The sequence below is a fragment of the Cyprinodon variegatus genome, unplaced genomic scaffold, assembly GCF_000732505.1.
Source record: "Cyprinodon variegatus isolate N-32 unplaced genomic scaffold, C_variegatus-1.0 Scaffold401, whole genome shotgun sequence".
NCBI classification, from domain to species: domain Eukaryota; kingdom Metazoa; phylum Chordata; class Actinopteri; order Cyprinodontiformes; family Cyprinodontidae; genus Cyprinodon; species Cyprinodon variegatus.
Window position 1 is genome coordinate 567611 of NW_015150854.1, and position 21646 is coordinate 589256.

The 21646-nt window shown below is 37.8% G+C and overlaps 1 protein-coding gene across 9 annotated transcripts in view; it reads left to right on the forward strand.

The window, feature by feature from the left end:
- Positions 1-21646, forward strand: part of lmo7 (LIM domain 7) — a 69505-nt gene that overhangs the window by 18772 nt on the left and 29087 nt on the right. For 8 of the 9 annotated variants that reach the window (XM_015387695.1, XM_015387691.1, XM_015387694.1 and 5 more), the window contains 5 exons: positions 5550-5656; positions 15613-15643; positions 17361-17474; positions 19621-19834; positions 21021-21267. In XM_015387695.1, the coding sequence (XP_015243181.1) occupies positions 5550-5656; positions 15613-15643; positions 17361-17474; positions 19621-19834; positions 21021-21267 (713 nt within the window). Of the gene's footprint in view, positions 1-5315; positions 5440-5549; positions 5657-15612; positions 15644-17360; positions 17475-19620; positions 19835-21020; positions 21268-21646 lie in introns of those variants that run through there. The other variant, XM_015387698.1, reaches the window with a different exon arrangement.

Consider the following 21646-nt stretch of genomic DNA (forward strand, 5'->3'; position numbering starts at 1 on the left):
CATCCATCCATCCATCCATCCATCCATCCATCCATCCATCCATCCATCCATCCATCCATCCATCCATCCATCCATCCATCCATCCATCCATCCATTTTCAGTCACACTTATGCACTAAGTTAGAATTGGGTTTTATTATTTGTAGCATTAGTTCTCCTGAGATGGTATTTTCATGTTGAGGTGAAAATATTAATGAAAAGTTATTACTGAAATATTAATAACTGAAGTGAAAACCAAACAAAATATATTGTGAAGCCAATTGAATAGGGTCCTGTGGTTAAAATCAAACCAATTTGGAAAATCTGAATTAATACCCAGGTCTTTAGTTGCACATGGCATTATTGAGCTGCTTGTTTAAGCCCCTGTCACACCTTGACAATTTAACCAGCTTATGCATGATGTCCCAGAATCTTCTAAAACGCTGGCATACACTGAACTAGGTTTTGGATAAGCTATACACCACAACTTATGAGTATCGTGCACTTAACGTACATCAATGATCAGATACCTTACCTGTACCTTATGCCCCATGTATTGCATATGCTGGCATATGACGTACTTGCTGTATGTCGACGTGTGCCAGTGTGTTTCAGTGTGCTTCAGCATGCTCATAACTTTTACAAAACTGACCCATAACTTATGCAACATATGTCAGTGTTTTTGCCAGATTTTTCATATGCCAAGCATAAGCTGGCAAAATCGTCAAGGTGTGACTGGGGCTTTAGAAGTGGATCTGAAAAAAAAAAAAAAAAAGAAGTGGATCCGGAAAAAGGCAAGTAGGTTCAGCTGACTAACCACTAAAGGAATGTTTTTTAGCTATTGTTACCAGTTTGTGATATTCATTCATTACACCTACACATCAATGCCATTTAAAAGTGAGCATTTACTGCCGTCACACTGTTTTATTTTAGTTTGGCTATCTTAAGGATTTTGAGTGCTTAAAATCAATACCAGCTTCTAGCTCTGGCATAGCAAAAACCTCAGGAAGGGATGGGAATATTTAGCAACCCTGGCTCCCAAAGCTGGTCTATTCTTTGGTTTTACTTGTGTCCAAATGATTTTTTTTTCTCCTCTCAGCACATTTCTGTGTCTAAATACTCTCCAAGCTGTGGGTTTGGACCATCTCAGCCCCAGTTAGGGCCTGGCTCTGCCCACCCAAAATACTCAGTAATTGGTGTGGTACTGGATGTTCTCTATGCAAACCAACTCCATGTTGAGTTGAGGCACCAGAAAGATGAGACAAACAACCAATTTTGATATGCCCCAGGGTGTTTTTACTCATGTAGATGTCTGTGTAATCATCCATGCAATGGCAGGCATTTGTCCATGCTTTGTTACTGTGTTTATGTTGTATGGGCGCATGTTATAACTGGATAGGACTTTTGAAACTGTCTCTCCTGATAAAGGCCTCTTTGAGGAGTGGCACCATGTCAAGTATTCCATCTTCCCTTGGTTTCTTGTCTCAGGATGTGGAAATATTGTAGCCTGATATTTTAACCATAGCTTTTCTTTCTATGTTTGTTTCCTAGGTCATGTAAGGGTAGGCAGAGAGTCAACACTCTCTTTAACCCAGTGAAAAACACAAGGGATATTGGTATGAACATTTAGGGATAGTGATGCTGCGCTTTATCAAACACCTTGTGAGATAATTTTTGTTTTTTTATTCCTTAGTGTGAAGTGTTTAGAGAGGAATTTCAGGTGTGCATGAAATTAGAAACAGTCGGATGGAGACGGCATTTTTAGCAGGATTATGTGCAAGCACAAGTCAGCATAACTTTCCTTCAGGCTTATTAGATCTGCATGTTCTTGGACTGGGCTAAAAGAAAATCTTAGTTCTCTTAATCCCATTCTATTAATTTAGACTGATAATACTTATTATTTAGGGCCAGTTTACCAGGTGTTAGAGCTGCATTAAATTCCTTAATAATCAGCGCTACACTGAAAACAAAATCCTGTCTAGGTAAAACAGTATGAACATCTGCTGCAAACATTTATGTAACACAAACTTTTAAAAGCAAATTAAAAACACTTCTTCTTATGTATATTTGGGACACAAGAGGCCCAACTAATCAGCTAATCAGCAAGGATTGGTAAGCACTTTGGCAAATGAGAGACTTTTGACTTAGATTCTGTGGCATTTAAGTTAAAAGGCGTTTAACTTTACATGTTTTAGTGGGAGTTTAACTCCAATCACCACCAAACAATGATGGATATTGCTTTACTTGGCTGAGCTGAAGTACACATTGACAAGGACATTGGCCTTCCTCATTGACCTATTGTCTGGTATGTCTCTGTCTAAACGCTGAATAACATCACTTAATTGAACAAGTGTTAAGAAAAAAACAGAACAAAGAAAAATCGAACATATTTGTGTGTTGAAATCCCATTTTCAAATGTTTGCTATGCCAGACAATGAACATTTGCTGTTTTATTCTAGAAGCTTCTTTTGGCTTTGTTAATGCTTGAATTTTTAAACAGCAGTCTTACAAGGCTGCATTGGAAAACAATGGCTGAATTACAAGGAACAGGAAGAACTGCAATCCATTGTCAATAAACACCACAGATTCTTGGCGAGTCCATAAGGACAAAAGGAAGCAGTTAAAATCCTGTAATCAAGGAAGAGTAGAAAAACATTTTGCTTTCGAAACCACCATAGCTGGTTTTCTCACACTCCACTTGTTTGTATTGTCTCTAGGGATGGGAGCTATGTAGCGTGGTTATAAACATCCACCTGTTTTAGCATAGCATAGTAACACAAACGTCCCATATTGGGTCTTCAATACTGTGTCATTCTGCATGCTTTCTTTGGGTTTTTGGTCAGGAGGATGAGTTTAGTTATAGAAGACACAATTTTTATGGAAATATCTTCATAGCCTGTGAACCATAGGGTACCATACCATACTACAAGGTTCTTAGAGCCATTGAAATAGAATGGGGCCCATCTCTTTGACTGGACCAGCTGATATCTCAAACATATTCTCATCTTACCAATGCACACCATACCAGTTAAATGTTGTATACTTGTCAACACTGCGGCAGACTGACCACCTGTCTAGGGTATACCCCCACCCCTTTCACCCATAGACTGCTGAAGATAGGCACCGACCCCACCGCAAACCTGACCAAAAAAAGCTCGAGGAGATGGATGGATGGATGGATGCTTGTTAATACATCTGTAATAGTAATAATTTGATATGTAACAACTTACTCCCCTGATTAATCAGAATGTAGAAATGGGTAGGTATATGCAAGAACTCGTTTTTATGGGTATTTTTCAAAAGTATAAAGGTTAACAAACATCTGTCTTATGTGAATACCATGTTGTCAACTGTTTGTTTTCTGAGGGGCAATGAGAAAGGGAACACTGTCCTTTCCTATTCATATCCTTCTGAAACCAACGGGTATCGAATTATTCATTTCTAATATAATAGTGCAGATCTCAGTATTGATCAATACTGATATTTGCTGAATATACTATCAGCACGAATAATAAATAAGCCTGTTTTCAGTTCTTATTTTGTAGTGTGGAAAAAATAAAAAAGTCCTACAATTAAATAGAATTAAAAAATATGATAAATTAGAATACGGGAAGCTTGTGCATGAGAAGTTTACACTCATCTTTTTCAGATTTTTACTACAGTACAACCGTGCTGTGCATACAGTATACTGTAGCTTCTTCTCTAAGCGTCTGTTACTGTGTTTGTCGACACTATTTTTGTGATCACAATAGTGTGCAGCATGCAAGTACTGGTGGATAGAAATGCTGGAGTGAGCTAAATGATAGAAAAGAATGATAGAGGGGAGTGCTTCTACCGGTGTGCTTATACAGTATTGTAGATTTTAGATGCAGGATGATATAATGTAGTAATATTTTTTTTTTTTTGGCTGATATGAGTATAGGATAAGGACATCACTAGATATCACATTATTACAAAAATGATAATAAAAAAATCCTTATAGATAATTAGTTGTAAGTATAAATATAAGGTAAGTATAAATACAAAAATATGACCATCAAAGTAGTGCTATGTGAGAAAATCTTTTTGCCTTTTGAACTGAGATGGTTCAAAACTGTTCTTCACCTTCATTTTGGTAACTTGCCTCCCTCATAATTTTACTGTTGCATAGATTTGGTTCGTTTAGGTAATTATCTGTGCCTGCTTAGACATTTGTCTAGTGCTTTGAATAGTAAAGATATTGAAAGATGTGTAAACATTTAAAGGAAGTTAATGGAGTTGTATATTCTTGTTATTCAGCTGACGTGTTCTTTTTGGCTCACCTACAGGTTGTACTTAGTGACAGCCATAAATGTAGTGTCAGTCAAATGTAAGGAGAGGTCTGTAATGAGAACAAACAACAGGTTTGGTAATGGTCTGAGAAAAATGTCTTCAGAGTTGCGCTTGTGACCTTAAGTATTATAGATATCCCAAATATTTCAATTAGTTTTGTGATGAAATCAAGAGGTGAGGAAGTTTGAAGAGCGTCATGAATGCGTCCAAGGTGACATGGTTCCCTGCATGGAACAGGTGTGAGCTTGGGTCAGCATAGTTCATCAATAAACTATAGAGTTTAAAGCTTGTTGGCTAGTATTAATAAACCATTACTGGAAGGAGATCGCTCTCTGACAACTTAGTAATATGCTTTTTGTCACATGAAAGTTTAGTACTATATAGCCCTTAATTTTTTCCAGCAGATGCTGTTACCATGTGTGATCATATAAAAGCCGCTTTTTCTTAGCCTTGCTTTCCCCAGCTGGAACCTCTGCTGGAAAAAACCATAACCCTAAAAAGCAATGGTGCTTTTGTGGTAGAGCATTTGTTTGAAACGCATGAGACGTGTGCACATTTATAGTACAAGACGTACTCTTGCTCACATCTGTGCACAACTGCTGCACTCAGACACAACTATAATGTAATGTGATTGGCACAGTGTTGGAAGAGAGATCGTCCCTTTCACTCCCACGTTCTCATGAATAGCTAAAGGGAAATATTTGTCTGCCTCTGTCACCTGACTTCATGTTTTGTAGCAACTGAATGTCTCCAAAATACTCCTCAGGTATGTTTTAAGTAGAAAAAAAATAAGGCTTGGCAGGGAAGAGAGGTGGTAGTTTCTGGGTGTGAGAAGAAGAAGGAACAGCGGAGGGAGGCCAAATGTTGCTGCGTGCGTCACTTTTGCACTTGCATGGCAGGTTGGGTGGGACTTGTGCTGTCTCTGATGTCATTCTTCCTGCTTTGGTTTGGTCCACACCCTAATCCATCCCACAGGTGGCTTTGCCCCTGTCACTCAGCTCCTGTCAGGCAGCCCCCGCCCCCTCTTTCATCTGTCTCTGTAAGTGTGAGTGTGCTCTACTCTGGGTCACTTCTTATTTGCTGTACTCACACGCTCCTCCCTGCACACTCCTGGTCCCTGTGGTGGCCTGAACTTTGGAAGCAATCACATGTAGGCTGCTCCCTGTCAGGGAGTTTTTCTTTTCCTTTTTTTTTGAGTGATTATTTTCTGCCTCTGAACAGGGGGGGACAACAATCATTGCTGCTTTGTTCTCTGTCCAGGACAACCTTAACGTCTTCCTGAAGGCCTGTGGGAAGCTCGGACTAAAGGAGGCACAGCTCTTTCACCCTGGGGATCTTCAAGACTTGTCTACAAGAGTGACAGTAAAGTAAGTTATGGTCTTGGCTGTAAAGTTATGACATAGTCAATATGGCTTACTTTCCTTAACACCTGAAGACTTTGACATATATTTTCAACTTATAGAGAACCATCTTTCATTGTACTGCTGACTTCCAAACTTAAAGCGCTACAGAGCATACATTTCCTCATGTAGATTATTATTCTTGCTGTGTTTTGATAACGTCATTGCTATTTTCAATCTGCAGAGTTGGTTTTAACAGACCAGAGCACACCTGGATATGTTACAATCTGAAACAAGTGATCATAACACAATTTACAGGTGCATTTTAAAGGATCCCTCCTGCAGTAGTTTGATTGGACAAAAATCCTGCTTGAATTCCTCATTGGGCTGGTTTGTTTTCGTTTCAGGCATTGTTTTTAGTTTTTAGTTACCCGCCTGCTAGAGAGGCATGTTGACCAACCTGTTGAGTTGTCTGCTGAGATAAACTGTTTGTACAGTATTTTGCTGTGCAAGCAATAAGCAAACACTTGCTGTAACGAAATGAATCCTTAAAAATTATCTCATTTTTAAAGGGCTAAAAGCTCTTAGATACAGTCATTAGCTGGTTAATTTATGTAATGGGCCAAAATCCATTTGTGGTCTTTGTTGGTACCTCTGTACTTTCTGTCCAACAAGTCGAGCCCAACTTGATTCACATAATTGCGCCATTTAATGTCATCCTTTGTGGGTGTGTGTGCGTGCACCGCTGTGTAGGATGTACTCTGCACTCACTAAAATATGGACTCTAAACAAACAAATCTGCCGTCCTTTAATTGAGACACACCCTCGGCCCACAGCAGATGATACTTGGCGTTCAGATCCAGCTCACTAAACGTCTGAATCAGGGTCGTAAATGGACAGATAACCCTTTGAAGCGCGGACTGTTAAAATCTGTTGCATAACTATTTCAAAGGATTTTGGCTGTAAGGTATGACAATGAAACATTATATTCCTTTTCATGGCAGCCAGGTGAAACTAATATAGCAGTGGGTGATTCCATTTAGAGAAAAAGTAAGTGTTGGTTGGGAATATCCTGCAGCACTGCCTTCAGCTCGCTCTCCCTATGGATGTCTGTTCTATTCTTAGTACTGAGGGGTCATTTTGAGAAGCTGGATTGATTGGAATGGTACCCGCAGTCACAGTAGAGGAGCTTTTAATAGAATATTAGTACATTCTGCTCCTGTATACAGTCTCACAGGGTACACCTGTGTTTGTTTGGATGTGGCATTTAAAGTTGTGTTGGGTTTTAGCTGCTCTCTCACACAAATGTGGACATTGTCATTACTTGACACCATCTCGTAAATGTATCTGCAGCTATTTCTGCTCTTTGTTACTTTTTTTTTTTTCTAAGAAAGGTCTTAGATGCAACATTTGGGTCTAAAGGTATAATTACGCTTCTGTATGGCAGACAAAGAGGTAACATGAGTTGAAACTGCCAAAGAAGGCTGCAGACATGCAGCCAATGGCTTTATTGCTTTGGAGCTTATCGGAGTCTAGGCAAATTAGCTCCAGAGTGAGAAAGAGAGAGAGAAAGTTGTTTCTGTCAGCTCTCTTTACCCGTGGTGTTTGTCCAGCTTCCACTCCCTTAAACCCAGTCTGACAGGTGCCTCAATGCTATGTTACTCGTCGTTTCTAAAGGGATGTGGGTGTTATTCATATTTTCCTTTACATTCCCTTTTATCTTTTTACCCTCATAGCGTCATTTCTTTTTGTAAATGGCTTGTAAAATAATCTTAGTTTACCAATGGGAATCCAGTACAAAGGGTTAGCTAGCTAATGTTTCAAATAAAGCTCACAGCATACTTATGAACTCCTTATCAGAGAATTCTTTCATGTTAGTATTAGAGATGAACCGATTGCAATTTTGTAAAGCTTTTTATCTATATAAGGATGTAAGCCAACTTTGAATTCTCAAAATAACTATGATAAGATATCTTTAATCTAACCTTTTTGTCAAAAGCAGTCTTTGATCATTTATATTTTTAGGAGAAGTGAACGTTTGGGAGAATTGAGTGGCGAAATCTCGTATAGCGATGAGGATAAAGATCGCAGTTAGTATTGCTAACGTAAACGTCATCCTATGTTTGTGTCTGTGAGACAATGGAGATCTTTAACCTAACATTTACAGATCTAGCATGTTACATTAGAAGCAATATTTTAAAGCAAAAAAGGACAAATAAAGGACATTTAATGTCAGCCTTTCTATTATCTGCTAATGTCTCACTCTCTCTTTATGCAGCAGTATGAGTGAACCACTAACATGTCATCAATCATTGCAGAAAATAGAGTTGGCTTTGGTAGTGTTGAAGTTAAGACAATACCAACTGAGACCCAAGAGTACCAAGACAAGGTCTTGGTCTCAGCCTCTAAAGGTCTTGGCCTTTTCTCGGTTGCTCTGTTCTTGACTAAAACAATAGATTTTGGCTAGTCTGCTAACAAGTTTCTCGCTGAAGAGTTGTATATATAGCAATGTATTGTAGGGCATGGAGTGTTAAGAAAATTAAATCTGATTTTTAGGTTTGCATTCACCGTCAGAGGCAATCAAGCTGAAGAGCATCCAGTTCTACTCGCATTTCTTGTGAATAACCAAACACTGATATTTGGAGACTTAACAAACAGTCAAACAAACTCTACAAACAAATAATTTATAACTTGTTAAATTAAACTATTTAGTTGATTTATTCAATAAATGAAATTGCAGTGGCTCTTTTAAATTTGAGTCAGTGGCATTCAGGGGAGAACAGTCCTTATTGGATTTTAGATGACTGGTCTTGGATATCGTTATCTCGCACTACAAACTGGAGTCAGAACCCGACTGACACAAAATGTGGTTAGAGCACAGTTTAATTCATGCAACACACTGTTACAAAAGCCATAAAAGAATATTGAATTTCTTTCCTGACCTTTGAGCTTCGAAGATGCTGTAGAATTGACGTAAGGCTTGCTGTGCTGTAGTGCTTTGTGTTGTGCAACCTTTGTCCTGATAAAGACCTTTTGTCAATCAATGGCTTAGTCAGTATCAAAATTATATTGCAGCTCAAATTCTTGTGATTGAGAAACTCCTGATAAAAAGGGCTGGTTGTGCTAAAGGACTCTGAATCACCCAAAGATGGTAATGGAAGTATAACTAAGTAAAAATAACACCTTTAATGTCCTGACCAGAGTGGATTTAATGCATCATAGGAGACTGTGATTCATTTCTATTTTAAACCAGCCTTTCTATTTTTGTTCATCTTCACTGGGAATTATACTGATCTACATGACTCATTAAATATAATGGTGTTTAATGGAAGTGGAAACCACTTATTTGCTATTTGTTTTATTTCGAGAAATACTCTACATAGGCTACCCCTCTTGGACTACCACTGTCAAGATCTAAATAAACTAGCGCTGTTAAGATCTAAATAGTCATAAATGATCCCCATATAACTTTATTTACAGTTCTTGTCAACCAGAATTGTTTAGTAGGTTAAAATTTTTTTTAGATTTCAACATCAAAAATATCCATCTATGTCTGTACCTGTACTTGCTTAGTACTGACAAGTGCAAAGACCGTAACTTTCAATAGTTGGTTGGGAAACTCATATTTTTTATGTGAAAACAGAAGGACTAAAAAGAGAATCAAATAAACAGTTTCTATTAATCCTATACTATATCAATTATATACTTTAAACAAAGCTTTTAAACTAGTGGACCTCTTCTAAAAGGTCACATACTTTATTTTGTCTTATTTCCATTTTTCATTGGAAAATGTGCTTTCTGAGCATGAAATATTTTTTTAATGCGAAGCATAATATGTGTCTCATAGGTGTACTAACCCATTCTGCAATTTACCTGGAAACTTTAAACTGTCTGACGATAACATCCTTGAAATTAATTGAATAACTGGTCAGATATGTGGTCTAAAGTACACTTATTGATGATGTCGAGGATTTTGGCGAATTTTTTAAAAGATCTGCCCTCTCCATTTAAAAAAAATGCACATTCACAACCCTGTACCCACTTCCGAAAAGGAATGCCTATTTAACATGTTCGAGAGCATGCACAAGGCCATTTCTTCTCATGCACGCTGTTTAAAAATTGCTGTTCTCATATCTCATACAGGCTTACCTTGCCTGAATGTCCCCCCTAACCCCTAAATCCCTCAATCAGTATATAGAGCGGGGACTATAGAGTGGAGTTTATTGCGAACTAAGTTAACTAACTTTTTTTTTCCTCTTATACACTTCGTAGACACCTTCTTTCTTACAATAAAAAAAAAAAAACGCAGTAAGAAAGGTGAGCTTCAATGACAGTTTGAAACCGTAGCTCACCACATATAAACCCCTGAGCACGTAGGATAGCCTTACATAAACATATCATCCGAATGATTGACAATTAGGAGGACCACTTGTTGAGATGATCCACCTGGAAATAAAAGATCATCCTCTATACCTTTAAATCTATGTTTTTGGAATACATCGAGAACTAAGAAAGAAAGCTTTTTTTTTTTTTAAAGTAAATGGAGATTTTAGTTACATGCTTATTGGTTATCTGTTTTCCTTTTGTTTATGGGTGACCAGCTAATGTGCTAGCTAGCCTGTGGAAATGTTTCTCTTCCACAGAAAAACAAGATAAAATGTCTCTTGTTTTGATAAAATATCTCATCCGCATTATTCTTTAGACTTTTGTAGAAGTGTTTTCAAAGCTTTTAAGAAAACTTTGCTTTATTTACCAAAAGTTCGAAGGCTATATCAAGCTAAAAGTGTGTTAGCTTGCTGCTTGTTAACAATATGCTCATTAACAAGCAGCTTAAAAGTATTATATATTATTTATTATTTATATAATAAAGCATTTTCTTCATCCCACACACCAAAACCTTTCTATTGGCATTATTATTGCTCAAAGCTTTCAGGAGTTATTAGATATAGTTTTTGCAGCATAAGTAAGACACCTATACATCAGTTTAATGAACCCAGGAACTACAAAAAACAAGCCCCCCTGCAGAGACAGGTCCAAAGTCTGATTCTTTTTCGGTTTGATTGAGCAAATAATTGACAAATGTGACTGCTCTCTCAAACAACAAAAGAAGACTACTTAAGATTGACAGTTATATCAGGATTTATTTCACCATTGTGGAATTTCAAGGACATCCTCTGCAGTATAGTTGCATTATGTAATAGCTCTGTTTGGCTGTAGACCAAATGTCTGTACTACCACAAAGGATTTGTTGCTTCCTCTCACAAAATTTACTAACTGCACTAAACTTATTGAAGGTGGCTGTATACTGTAGAAAACCCTGTGTGTGTTTGGTTGAGCTGCTTAAAATTAGTAGTAAAGTTATGCTGCTCATAAATCCAGGAAAGAAGCAGAGAGCCCTGCCTTGTTTGTCAGCATTGAGGGTGTGGTTCACTTAGCTGGCACTGTGCACTCATGGTTTCATGGTTTTATATATATGGCACTGGCATTACTTTTGTGCGATTATGAAACTGAACAATGAGCATTGCCGAGAGGCTATTAAAGTCTCTTGCACTATTGCGACCCAGGCAGTATAAGGCCAACACAAGGGTTATGTTTGTGCTCCGTAGTTGACTGGAGAGAGCAATGCCAGCCTCACCCTGCTCCCTGCTCACAGAGGCTGCTGTGTCTCATATATGCTCAACACAATGATGTCCAACATGATCAGACCCACTAATTTAACCGTGTGTCCTTCTTTTTTTAGTACTCCCGAGATTGTCTGGATACTTACTTCATACTATAGATTTTAATTTCTTAAAAAAGAACAAACAAAACAGATTAAATGTTTTATTGCTTGAAGATGGTCTGAAAGAGCCAATCATTTTCATTTCTAAGGTATGCATTTCAGTTTATTCCTTGCAGTGTGCTCCAAACGTAAAAGCAGAGCAGGTTTGCTGGTATGTTGTTCATGTGAGCAGTTTCAGTTTCAGGTCATGTATAGGTTTCACCTGCATGAATTGCTAATCAAACTGTAGATCTTTACACCATGTTCACTTGTGTTATAATGCAGGAAAAAGAATAAATTAGAAAGATACTTTCCTTTACTCTTAGTTTGGCTGACATTTGGCTAAAATTTGAATAGTTGCCCAAGTGTCTTAGCTTTTGTTTTGTTTAATTTATGTGTTTACTTTCACTTTATCAGATGGAAAAAAAAAATTAAGATTTGAAAAATTAAGGTATATGGAAAACATTTATTACTTATGTCTAGATTATGATTAATAATTTAGCTTTTTCTTCTCTGATGTAGGCAGTAATAACTTTTAACAAAATAATAGTGAAGATTTATAATTGTTGCTGAAAATATTTTGGATTTCAATTCTTTGGGTTTCTTGTCAGAGCCTTTTCAATTACTGTACAGTAGATATTTATAGAGTCACCTTACAGATATATATACCTTTAAATTCAGACATTATGTGCAGTTTAAATAAATTGGAACAGTTTTGGATTCTTTCATAAAAACCTCCATTACACCTCCACTTTATTAGTCATATCTGTTCAGCTGCTAGTTAACAGAAATATAATGGAACTTAATAGCCATCTGGAGATGCTAATTATGACTTGCTTAAGTCTAAACTTAATAGTTGAATGGGGAAGAAAGTGAAACAGGTGGTGGCAGAGGGACTACTCTAGAGAAAGGAAAAAATCCAGTAGGCAGCTGTTCTGCAGATACATTTTTTTTTTATGTTTTCTTGAATATGGTGACTAAACACATCTGGGACGGGCTGCAAAAGGAGGTTTACATCCGTCTGCAGAATCCGTGTCATGCTGTGTCATGCTGTCACTATGGACTGCAGGCAAATGTATCTAGCAGCTTGTTGAATGTATGCAATGAATATTAGACCAGTACAAGCAAGATAGGCCTAATAAAATGGTCAGCTGGTGTAAGTTTGAACATGAGAGTTTTCCACTGCTTTTTGACTTGATCCTGTGAGAGGATGAGACTCCTGATGCATTTTCCCCACTGGTTGTGCTTCATCATATGAGAGCTCAGCTGATTCTGACATCTATTTGCGATTCCCGAGGCTTCAGTGATGTGAAAAACAGCTCTTTTTGTCTACTCCTCTACTCAGCTGTTGCTATTGCTAATACATGGTCATAAATCTTTGGTTGTTTTCAAATATAAGTCTTCCTTTTTCATTTGCTGTGGCTGCCACTGCTATAATCTCAGGTTTTTATTTTTTTATTTTGTTGAATAAACAAGAAAGAGATTTTTTTTTTCCTCTGCCCTATTTTTTATGAGGCCCATAAATTTATGCAGTACCCCCCAAAAAAATCTCCACTTCAATTTTCACCGCTGGCAAATTACCATGTTGGAAAGTCCTGGTGAGAGATGACGCACACTGCTAGAAAGGGGATCCGCTTCTCATCCAGTGAAATGCTTTCAGCTGCGGAAGGTTGCAGCGCGGTAATCAGAGCAATTTCATTCACTTAAGGGAAAAGGGGTTTCCATGTAAATACAAAACATTCACTTGTTATATATATATAAAAAAAACAATGAATTAGATACTCTGCAGAGCTCATTATTTAGCACAACTTGACTATATTCCTCTCTCTGACTAAACACAGCTGGTTTTAGGGGGAAAACCTAAACTTTACAGCCAGCAGAAACATTTCCCATCAACTTGGCTGTTTGCAAAAGAGACGGCCTCACAAAGTGTTTCTGGTACAGACCCAGAATTTAGTCCAGACAGCTGCTGCGATGCTTATACTGCATTTACCAGGTGGCAAAAAGCACACAACTTGACATGAATAGTCTGGGTCCTCAGCAACCAATGAGTGGTTATAGTTCCGTTATAGTTTTATATATTTATGTTATAAATGTTGTAGTTTTAAATGCACTTTAATCTACAAGACATTGTTGGCCTCACATTTTAATAGAATTTTCACACGCATAAAATAGAAGTTCTAAGTGAAAATGTATCAATCAACAAATATGTGTATACAGTATGGGTTGAAAAAATGAAATGTCCTCTTCTTTTTAACTGACAAATGTATATTTATACTACAGCACAGCTTGGTTCCACAGGACTTTAGAAAAACATTTTTTTCTTGTTGTCAAATTTAATTTTAGAAAAGAATATTAATGTTTGTGGTTATTTTCTGTGTGCCTACTGTTAGATACTAATTTTAAACTACTTATACCTGTAAGTGCTTCTTGTTGAGATACTACTGGTTTATTTAAGTGAATAAAGCATTTTTTTTTATTGGAAATTGTGTTGAATCCAGCCATGGTTTCTAATCAGGTTGATAAGAAGAAAGTGTGGAGTGTAGACCTGCTCATAATGATATTAAGATATTTCTTCCACACTTTTATGGTAAATAGTTTGTCTTATGAATCTGAGTTTCGAAATAATATCCTTCATTTGTGATTTCCAAAAGACTTGGAGAAATAGATTGCCCTTAGTAGTTAATAATAGGTAGTGTTATCATTATTTTCAATATCTTCGAAGATCTATGAGGTCAATATCATATTTCAATTTTACAGCTTACAGGATGTAAGAGACCAAGTGAACATTTTAGCCACACTGTGTTAGCAGTAGTAGATAGAAATGGCAACTAGTACTAGAATAAATATGTTTGTATTTTAGCTTATGTTATTAGACATCCCTCTATGGAAGCCTTTTACCTCAGTGATCTTTCTCTCCCATGTTTAGGTTCCTTTACAGAGTTTGCATTTATTGGGGGAGATCTGTTCAGGGTTTTTGCTCAGTTGTTGCAGCATGCTGTTTGCTCTTTTCTTTTGACAGTAAATACATCTCAAGCCACAGGCTCTAAAACTACCCCTAAATGCGCCCCAGTGAAATTATTTTTCTTCGGTTTTGTAACTTTTTTCTTAGCGTAGTCCAACCAAAGAAATTCTTCATTTACCAACTTAATGTGTGGTCCTATATATTTCCCTAGCTCGGCTGTATTTTCTTTGTACTTAATAGCATTTCTGCCGCTCTGTCATTGGGGCAGGACATTTCTTTGTTATTATTCCCATAAGTGGTCTCAGAAATTACTGAAAATAAACCACTTCAGGAAACTGTAATCCAAAATATAAGTTGAAATTGTGTGTGAAAGCTTAGTTACTAAGTTAAAACCCTGCAAATCCCAAGGTTAAAATATGTAAACATGATCATTCCAGATAGATAATAGTAATGAGATATAGTGAATGCAGGGGACGAGTTCTTGATAATAAGCTTTTATCAATCAGCATTTTAAGGTGTTGGTATGTGAAAGAGACATCTCTCTGTGATTAAGAGCTGACAACAGCATGCAATTAACCAGCTAATGGGCTATTGTCAGCACACCCACATTAAACCAGGAATGTTTCGGATGCAGCAGAATTGGAGGCAATGCTGTAAATCCTTCCCTGACTTAAACACGGACACATCTGTCACTTTAAGTGACAGATATACAAGAAAAGCACAAAGGTGAGAGTCATACAGGGCTCCCATGTCGACACTCTGGGGTTTTTTGTCTCCACAGGAACTGAGATTTTCCTTTAAAGTGATTTACTGACAGCTAGCCCAGCCTGTTCATCCACAGAGAGAAAGAAAGAGCTTAGTTAATTCCTCAGGACATTTTTTTCTTCCACTGTAGAGCTTTGCTTTCAATTTCTAGTTTGTTTTATTGTCATGAAAAAGGAATTCAGCAACGCCCTTAAAATGGAAGGAAATGTTTTCAGACGTCTTTTTAATACTTTGCTTAATCTACTCTTTAAGGAGCTTTAAAAACTGGTTTGTTTTGATGTTATTGAGATTCAGTTTCAGAGATGATGTTGTTTTTCTCTCCGCCTCTGTGTGTTGATGTGTGAACAGGAGTAATGGGCTGACAGGAACCAGGATTGTGCTCTCAGCTTCCAGCTCTTTCACTGTCCAGCTTACATAAAGCTCAGAGCGATGCCCCCTGTTCTTGTATTATTTGCACTTATGCACAAACATCTCTCTTTGCTCTTTTCTCAGGCATCAGGAGACAAACAGGAGGCTGAAAAATGTGAGTCTTTTCTCATAAATGGTCTTTTGTTCTGTGAATTATTAGATATTTATAAAGCATAGAGCATAATATACTAGATACAGTGCTCTCAGGGGATAACAGGCAGTGATATTTGGAATGTTTGACGAATGATAACAAGGAAAGCTGAACAACAAAACAATAAACATTTACAATCACTATTCGTTCATAAATTATGCTGTTAAAAGTTAGATAGAGTTTATTGGTCAAATAAAACGGAGTGTGCAAACAATAATGATCCCCTTCCGCATTCTTTAGTGAAATATACAGATATAAACTACCAAAATAGAAAATGTCGTTATAACTGTCGCCTAAAATTGTTTTGATTAAATTCCATCTTCTGCCATTTAAGTGCTTCTTATGGCCTCTTGTTATTGAAAAACTCCAGCTTAAATCTTAGAACAGTCAGTATACAGTAAATGATAAAATATATACAATATATTAATGATCTAAATGATCATATATTTTGATGTGAAGTCTATGTAAGATTAAATAGGATAAGTAGGATTTAATTAGCATTTATTTTCTTGTACTCCTTTTTTGAAAAACATTATCAAATCTGATTTATGGAGTTTGACAGGGATGATATTTCTTTACCAGCTGCCTTCCTGCTAATGCGTAAACAAAGGTTTTTGCTCACATGTCTGTAACAATCATTTTAATAATGTACTGCAACAGTTTTGAAGACGTTGGGTTAAATAACACTAAGAAATTAACAGTTAAATAGCTATAGGTTTAACAACACAATATAAGTCATATTTATAGAAGAAATTAGAAGTAGATGTGCACCAATCAATGTTTAGGGCTGTTTTCTGACCTCCAGTAAACATTTGACCAGAAGATAACGATTTAAGCTGATTCAGATTCCTATGATAATAAATGTTCAAAGTATTTTTTCCTAGTTTCCTGATATAAGTAAGGAAGCCCTTAAAGGGGAGGGATTTTTTTCTTTTATTATTAAGTTGGCAGCAGTTATGCAGAGTCACTGTAATTTGTCTTGCATAATGCTAAAGAAACACAAAATGGTGCAATTGTCACTAACCCTTAATAATCGTTAGGAGGTCCTAGAGTTGCTGTAATCAAAGTTGTGCTATAGAGTATTGAGCATGCATGTTTAGCTAAATAAGCAGAAATGTACATATTCTACAGCTCTAGTTAAATTGGGGGAAACATACAAATAACAAACAAAGTAGAAATACGCGCAATATAGAATGATGGACAATTTTAAACTGCGTTTATTAACTTTTTTTTTGTGTGGATATGTTTGTCCTAAAGATTTGGGATTAATCTTTTGAATCTCCACATCCTTTGTGCAAAACCCTATGTCCATTTAGTCCAAGTCTATCTAGAACCTGTCCTCAAATCCAACCAAAGACCTGACCTGGGGGTCTCACTATCCTGACCTGTCATGTTGGTGTGACCCCCATTAAATGTTGCAGACTTGTTTATGTGTGCATGTTTGTTGGAGAAGCTGCCTGCTGGCTACCAGTTCGGCTTTATAACCCAGAGTCACACAGCAGTGCTGCTTTCTAGATGAGCCTGGAAACCAAAGCAGAACAATCAAGTGCTTTAGCACAAGCCAGATCATTGAGCAGTGAGGGCAAAGGTGCAACGACTGCTTGATAAGTTGTATTCTGTGGAGGTGATTTAATTTCAATCTCACTGTGTTGACGGAAAATCTCTCTTTTCTTATCTCTAGGTTTTAATCACCATCTACTGGCTGGGTAGAAGAGCTCAGAGTGATCGTTTCTATGATGGACCTTACCTAAATTTCAAAGCATTTGAGGGATTGTTGGGCACAGCGTTATACAAGGTAAGGTCCTCTTTAGAGGAGGTATTTATAACGCCCGTTTATCCGCGCTGTCATGAAAGAAAATAATAATTTTTCAGCGCATGTTTAAATCCTCTTTTGCAGCGACTGCACAGTACATTTGTGTATCTCCCTGGTATGCAGACTATGTGTGGAAGGACGGCCACAAACAGCCAAAGGGAGCACTTAAACCAGCACAGCGTTAATTCATAAATAACACGATCCTTCAATTCAGCTATTTTGATCCTGTGTAGAACACTGGACACATAGCTGTATGTTAAAATAGCCGCTTCTTTTCTTGAGAGAGGCATCCCTCTCCTCCCTTCCCGCTCGTGCCAGTGTTAAACTTGGCACCTTGTGTTTCTCATGGATTTATAGCTTGTGTGCGAGCCCTCTGTAATCCAGCTCACTCCCGGGATTTTTGATAATAACAGTTGGTTAGCGCACATTTTGTTCATTTAGCCACGTTAATCCAAGTTCAGTGCTGCTGTGGGGTTTGGCGGGGTTTGATTTGTGGACCTGTATTGTCTGGCAGGATTCTACAGATTACAGATCTTAAAAACCGCCGCTCTTTTTAAATAGTGTGACACGTTTCGGCTCGTTTGGTGCCCTGGTGTTTGATGAGGGCTTTTATGTGTTTGTGTGCAGTGACATTTTCGACTGGTAGTAAACACAGTCATTAAGGGTGTGGGGATCAAGTTTGTTTTGACAGAGGGTAGGAAATGATGAGGTTTCTTGATGTAGATTTCACCATTCTTTTCCAACCATTATAATTCATTTTATGTTTACAATAACCGAGTCAACAGACTTTAAAATCTACTTGGGAGATCTCCCACACCTCCTCCCCTTAACACGATGGTATTTGAATGTGTGATAGTGCGTGTATTTAGGTCTAAAACTGCTGGAATAAAGAGTTCAGATGAGATCAGCTCACATACAGTCTTTATAAGCATAAATCAAACAACTTTAATGACTTTTAAACCGTCAGGGTGTGGGATAACCAGTCCAATTCTATAGAGTGAGGGGTTTTCTCTAAAAGTCTTTATTATATTTATATACCTTCTAGCCACCAGCTATGTCCTGACATAATTTTAGTTGTCATTTGAATACATTACCGGAAAATGTTGTGTTTATTAAAAAGTAATATTTCTGACACCGACCCTTGCTTCTAAACTGGGCCCAGTAGGCCTACTTTTCTGTTGGGTGAAGTCAAACCTTTTGGTGTAAAAGGTAAAACAAACTTATTCATTTAAACCATGTTAGATGTATGTTTGAGGCAATTTCGTAACACTAAAATTGCACTAGGCAATGAGCTAATCTCTGACCATGAAGCTGCCACCTCCATGCTTGACAGTTGATAGTGCTCTTTGGTTTTTGACTTCTCTTGTCATTGTTCATATTTGTCTCATCTAAACCATTAAATGTTTTCCATGAAGCGATTTGGCTTGTCAATAAGTTTGCCAATTTAGGTTGAGCTTACATTTTTGTTTTTGTTGGATTTAAAGCAATAACTTCTTTCCTTGCACTGCTCCCTGTTCTTCATTGGAAAAGCAAAATGTTGGCCTGCTTCATCCATTTCTATAATACTTTGATTTAAGATTTGGTTCATTTTCCCCTTAGAAGTCCACAGTTTTAGTCATATATTTAGCTTTTAATTTTTGCACTACTTGCATTTGTAGCAGACAGATATAAACTGGGCAGTAAAAGACCTAACTAACCCTAACCATATTTTAATTGTCTAGTTGTTGATTTGGGTTGAAGTTGATCATTTTGGAGGCAGTCCTTTTTTACTTCAATATTATTCTACTTGTTTTGTCCGGTGAACCAGTACCACTAGCAGTGAAAGAGCGCCACAGCTTGATGCTAGGCAGTTGGTACATTGCTGTTGTGTTGTAAGGACTCAATTTGACTCCTCCAAATGTATTTCCTCTCATAGAAGCCAAATTGCTCAGTTCGTCTCCTCTGACTACAAAAATCCAGAGGAAACTTGTTTTGACTTTACCTGAAGCTGCCAATTCTGATGAGCTTAAAAATGTTGATTTTAGAGCACATCTAACTGGGCTCATTCTGGACAATAACCACTGAGCTAAATATTACAATGGTACCCTATTGTTTAGATATGTTCCTGACTTTGAGTTTATTATTAAAGGCTCTGCAGGAATCAAACAACCCGAAGGGCTCCAACGTTAGAGACAGTGGCTTTGGAGACAGTTGGTACTCGGAGCGAGAGGAAATCTACTCCCTGAGAGAAGGTGGAGGAGGAGGTAAACACAGGAGGGACGACTCGTTTGATAGTTTGGACTCGCTGGGCTCCAGACCCCACAGCGCTTCATCTGACGCCAATCTTAAAGGCAGCAGCGAAGGTACCACTTTTCCTTACTCTGTTTTTTTTTTTCCTGATTGAATTTGTTAGTCAGTACTGCCCCTTACATTAAAAAGTCAAGGTAACCATTCAGATTAAATTAAAATCCTTAAACTTTGGTCCAAATGCGACTTGTGGTACTCTGAATGCCCTCAGCCATTTACTTACCATTAACACAAGTCACTCTAATGTAGAATAAATGCTTCCAAACAGACAGAAATATGTCATGACCTCCATGCTATGAGCACTTATTGGTGAAATACACTTAATTGAAGAATTTTACAGAAAATGAACCACACACAAGTTCTGGTTTATTATCATGTTGCGTTCAACTTTTCCTCTGGGTCGTGTTAAGAAATCATTAGGAGTTAATAATTATTGCTCTCAACAACCATCCATTGACCAATTACCGTTATGTTTAGGCTTCTGCAAAGTTTGCATAGAACCACTAAAGAAACAATGTGGTAAGCATGTATTTGTGTTTATTGACATGCAAACCACCAGAAGTACAAATAGAGGGATAATAATTGTTTGTGTTGCAATCATTTTGAATATTTTGGTTCAGTTAGTGAAAAATATGTCTTTCCCTCTTAAATCTTTACTTCTGAGTGGCGTTCTTTTCGATTGTCTTTCTTCCTTAAACTTATCTTTTTTGCTTCCTTCTCTCCTTTTTTCTTTCTCCATAATGTTGTGAAGCATGTGTTTTTTTCTTTTTTCTTTTTTTTTTTTGTCCAGTTCTAGAATCTCATATTGTTAGTTTTCCTGAAGGAATTCAAATATTTGAAAAGTGAGAAGACCCACCTTCTTGGAGAGTTGGTTCCCAATTGTGAAAACAAACTTGTATTGCCATCTAGTGGTAGGCCTCTGAAAAAGATTTAAAAAAAAAAAATTATAATACTAAACTTTGACATGCTTGTGTAAAACTGATTCTCTGGTATGCATAAATAGATTTTTTTTGCAACCCAGCATTTCCTTGGAGTACTTGGGGGGCAGTGAGACATTCCACAGTCGTCCACAGCAGCTTGTAAATGAAGAGGCCTCTGTTCCCCGACTCTGCTGCCCCCAGTTACTCCTCCAAAGTCACTAGCCTCAGTCTTTTCTATATCCTGGCTTTGTTTGTCTTCTTTTCTTTTCCGTCCTCCAGCCTGGCCACCAGTCCTTGATCCTACCCTCTTTTCTTCATACAGGTTGTAGTAGCGACACCGAGGCAGACTCCAGCTTCAGGATGGCTGACAAGAACAGCCTCAGCTACCGCAGGTCGCTAGTCATCACACCCAAAGTCACCGCCCAGTTTAACCAGTTCCTACCTACCAAAGACAAGCAGTCAGGTTATGTGCCGGCTCCACTGAGGAAGAAGAGGGCTGAGCGCAACGAGGACAGCCGACGCAGCTGGGCCAGCTCCAGCTTTGGAGATGATGAAGGAACGCTCACCAGGTATATTATTCATCCACTTAAAAGTGTTGTCCCGTTTAGTTGATGAAAATATATATTGGTGAAAAAAGTTTGCACGATGTTAGGCTGCTCCATTGTGTCTTTAATTCTTGTGCTGTGGGATGATGATCTTGTCAAACAAGGATTTCCGCTCCAAGTTCTGGCAGCAGCCATGTCACCCAGAGCTCCCTACCATCAGCTCCTTCCCACTGGGAATATGACTCCGAGAGCGGAAGCGACTCAGATCCGGACCGACCCGACCCGGATCTCGTCTTAGACGATCTGGCGAGCAGACGCTTCCACAGTCCTTCCCCTGCTCCTCCTACCAACTTTGCTGTGCCCTCCAGTCCCTCAGCAAGGGGGCAGGGGGCCCAGGGCAAAG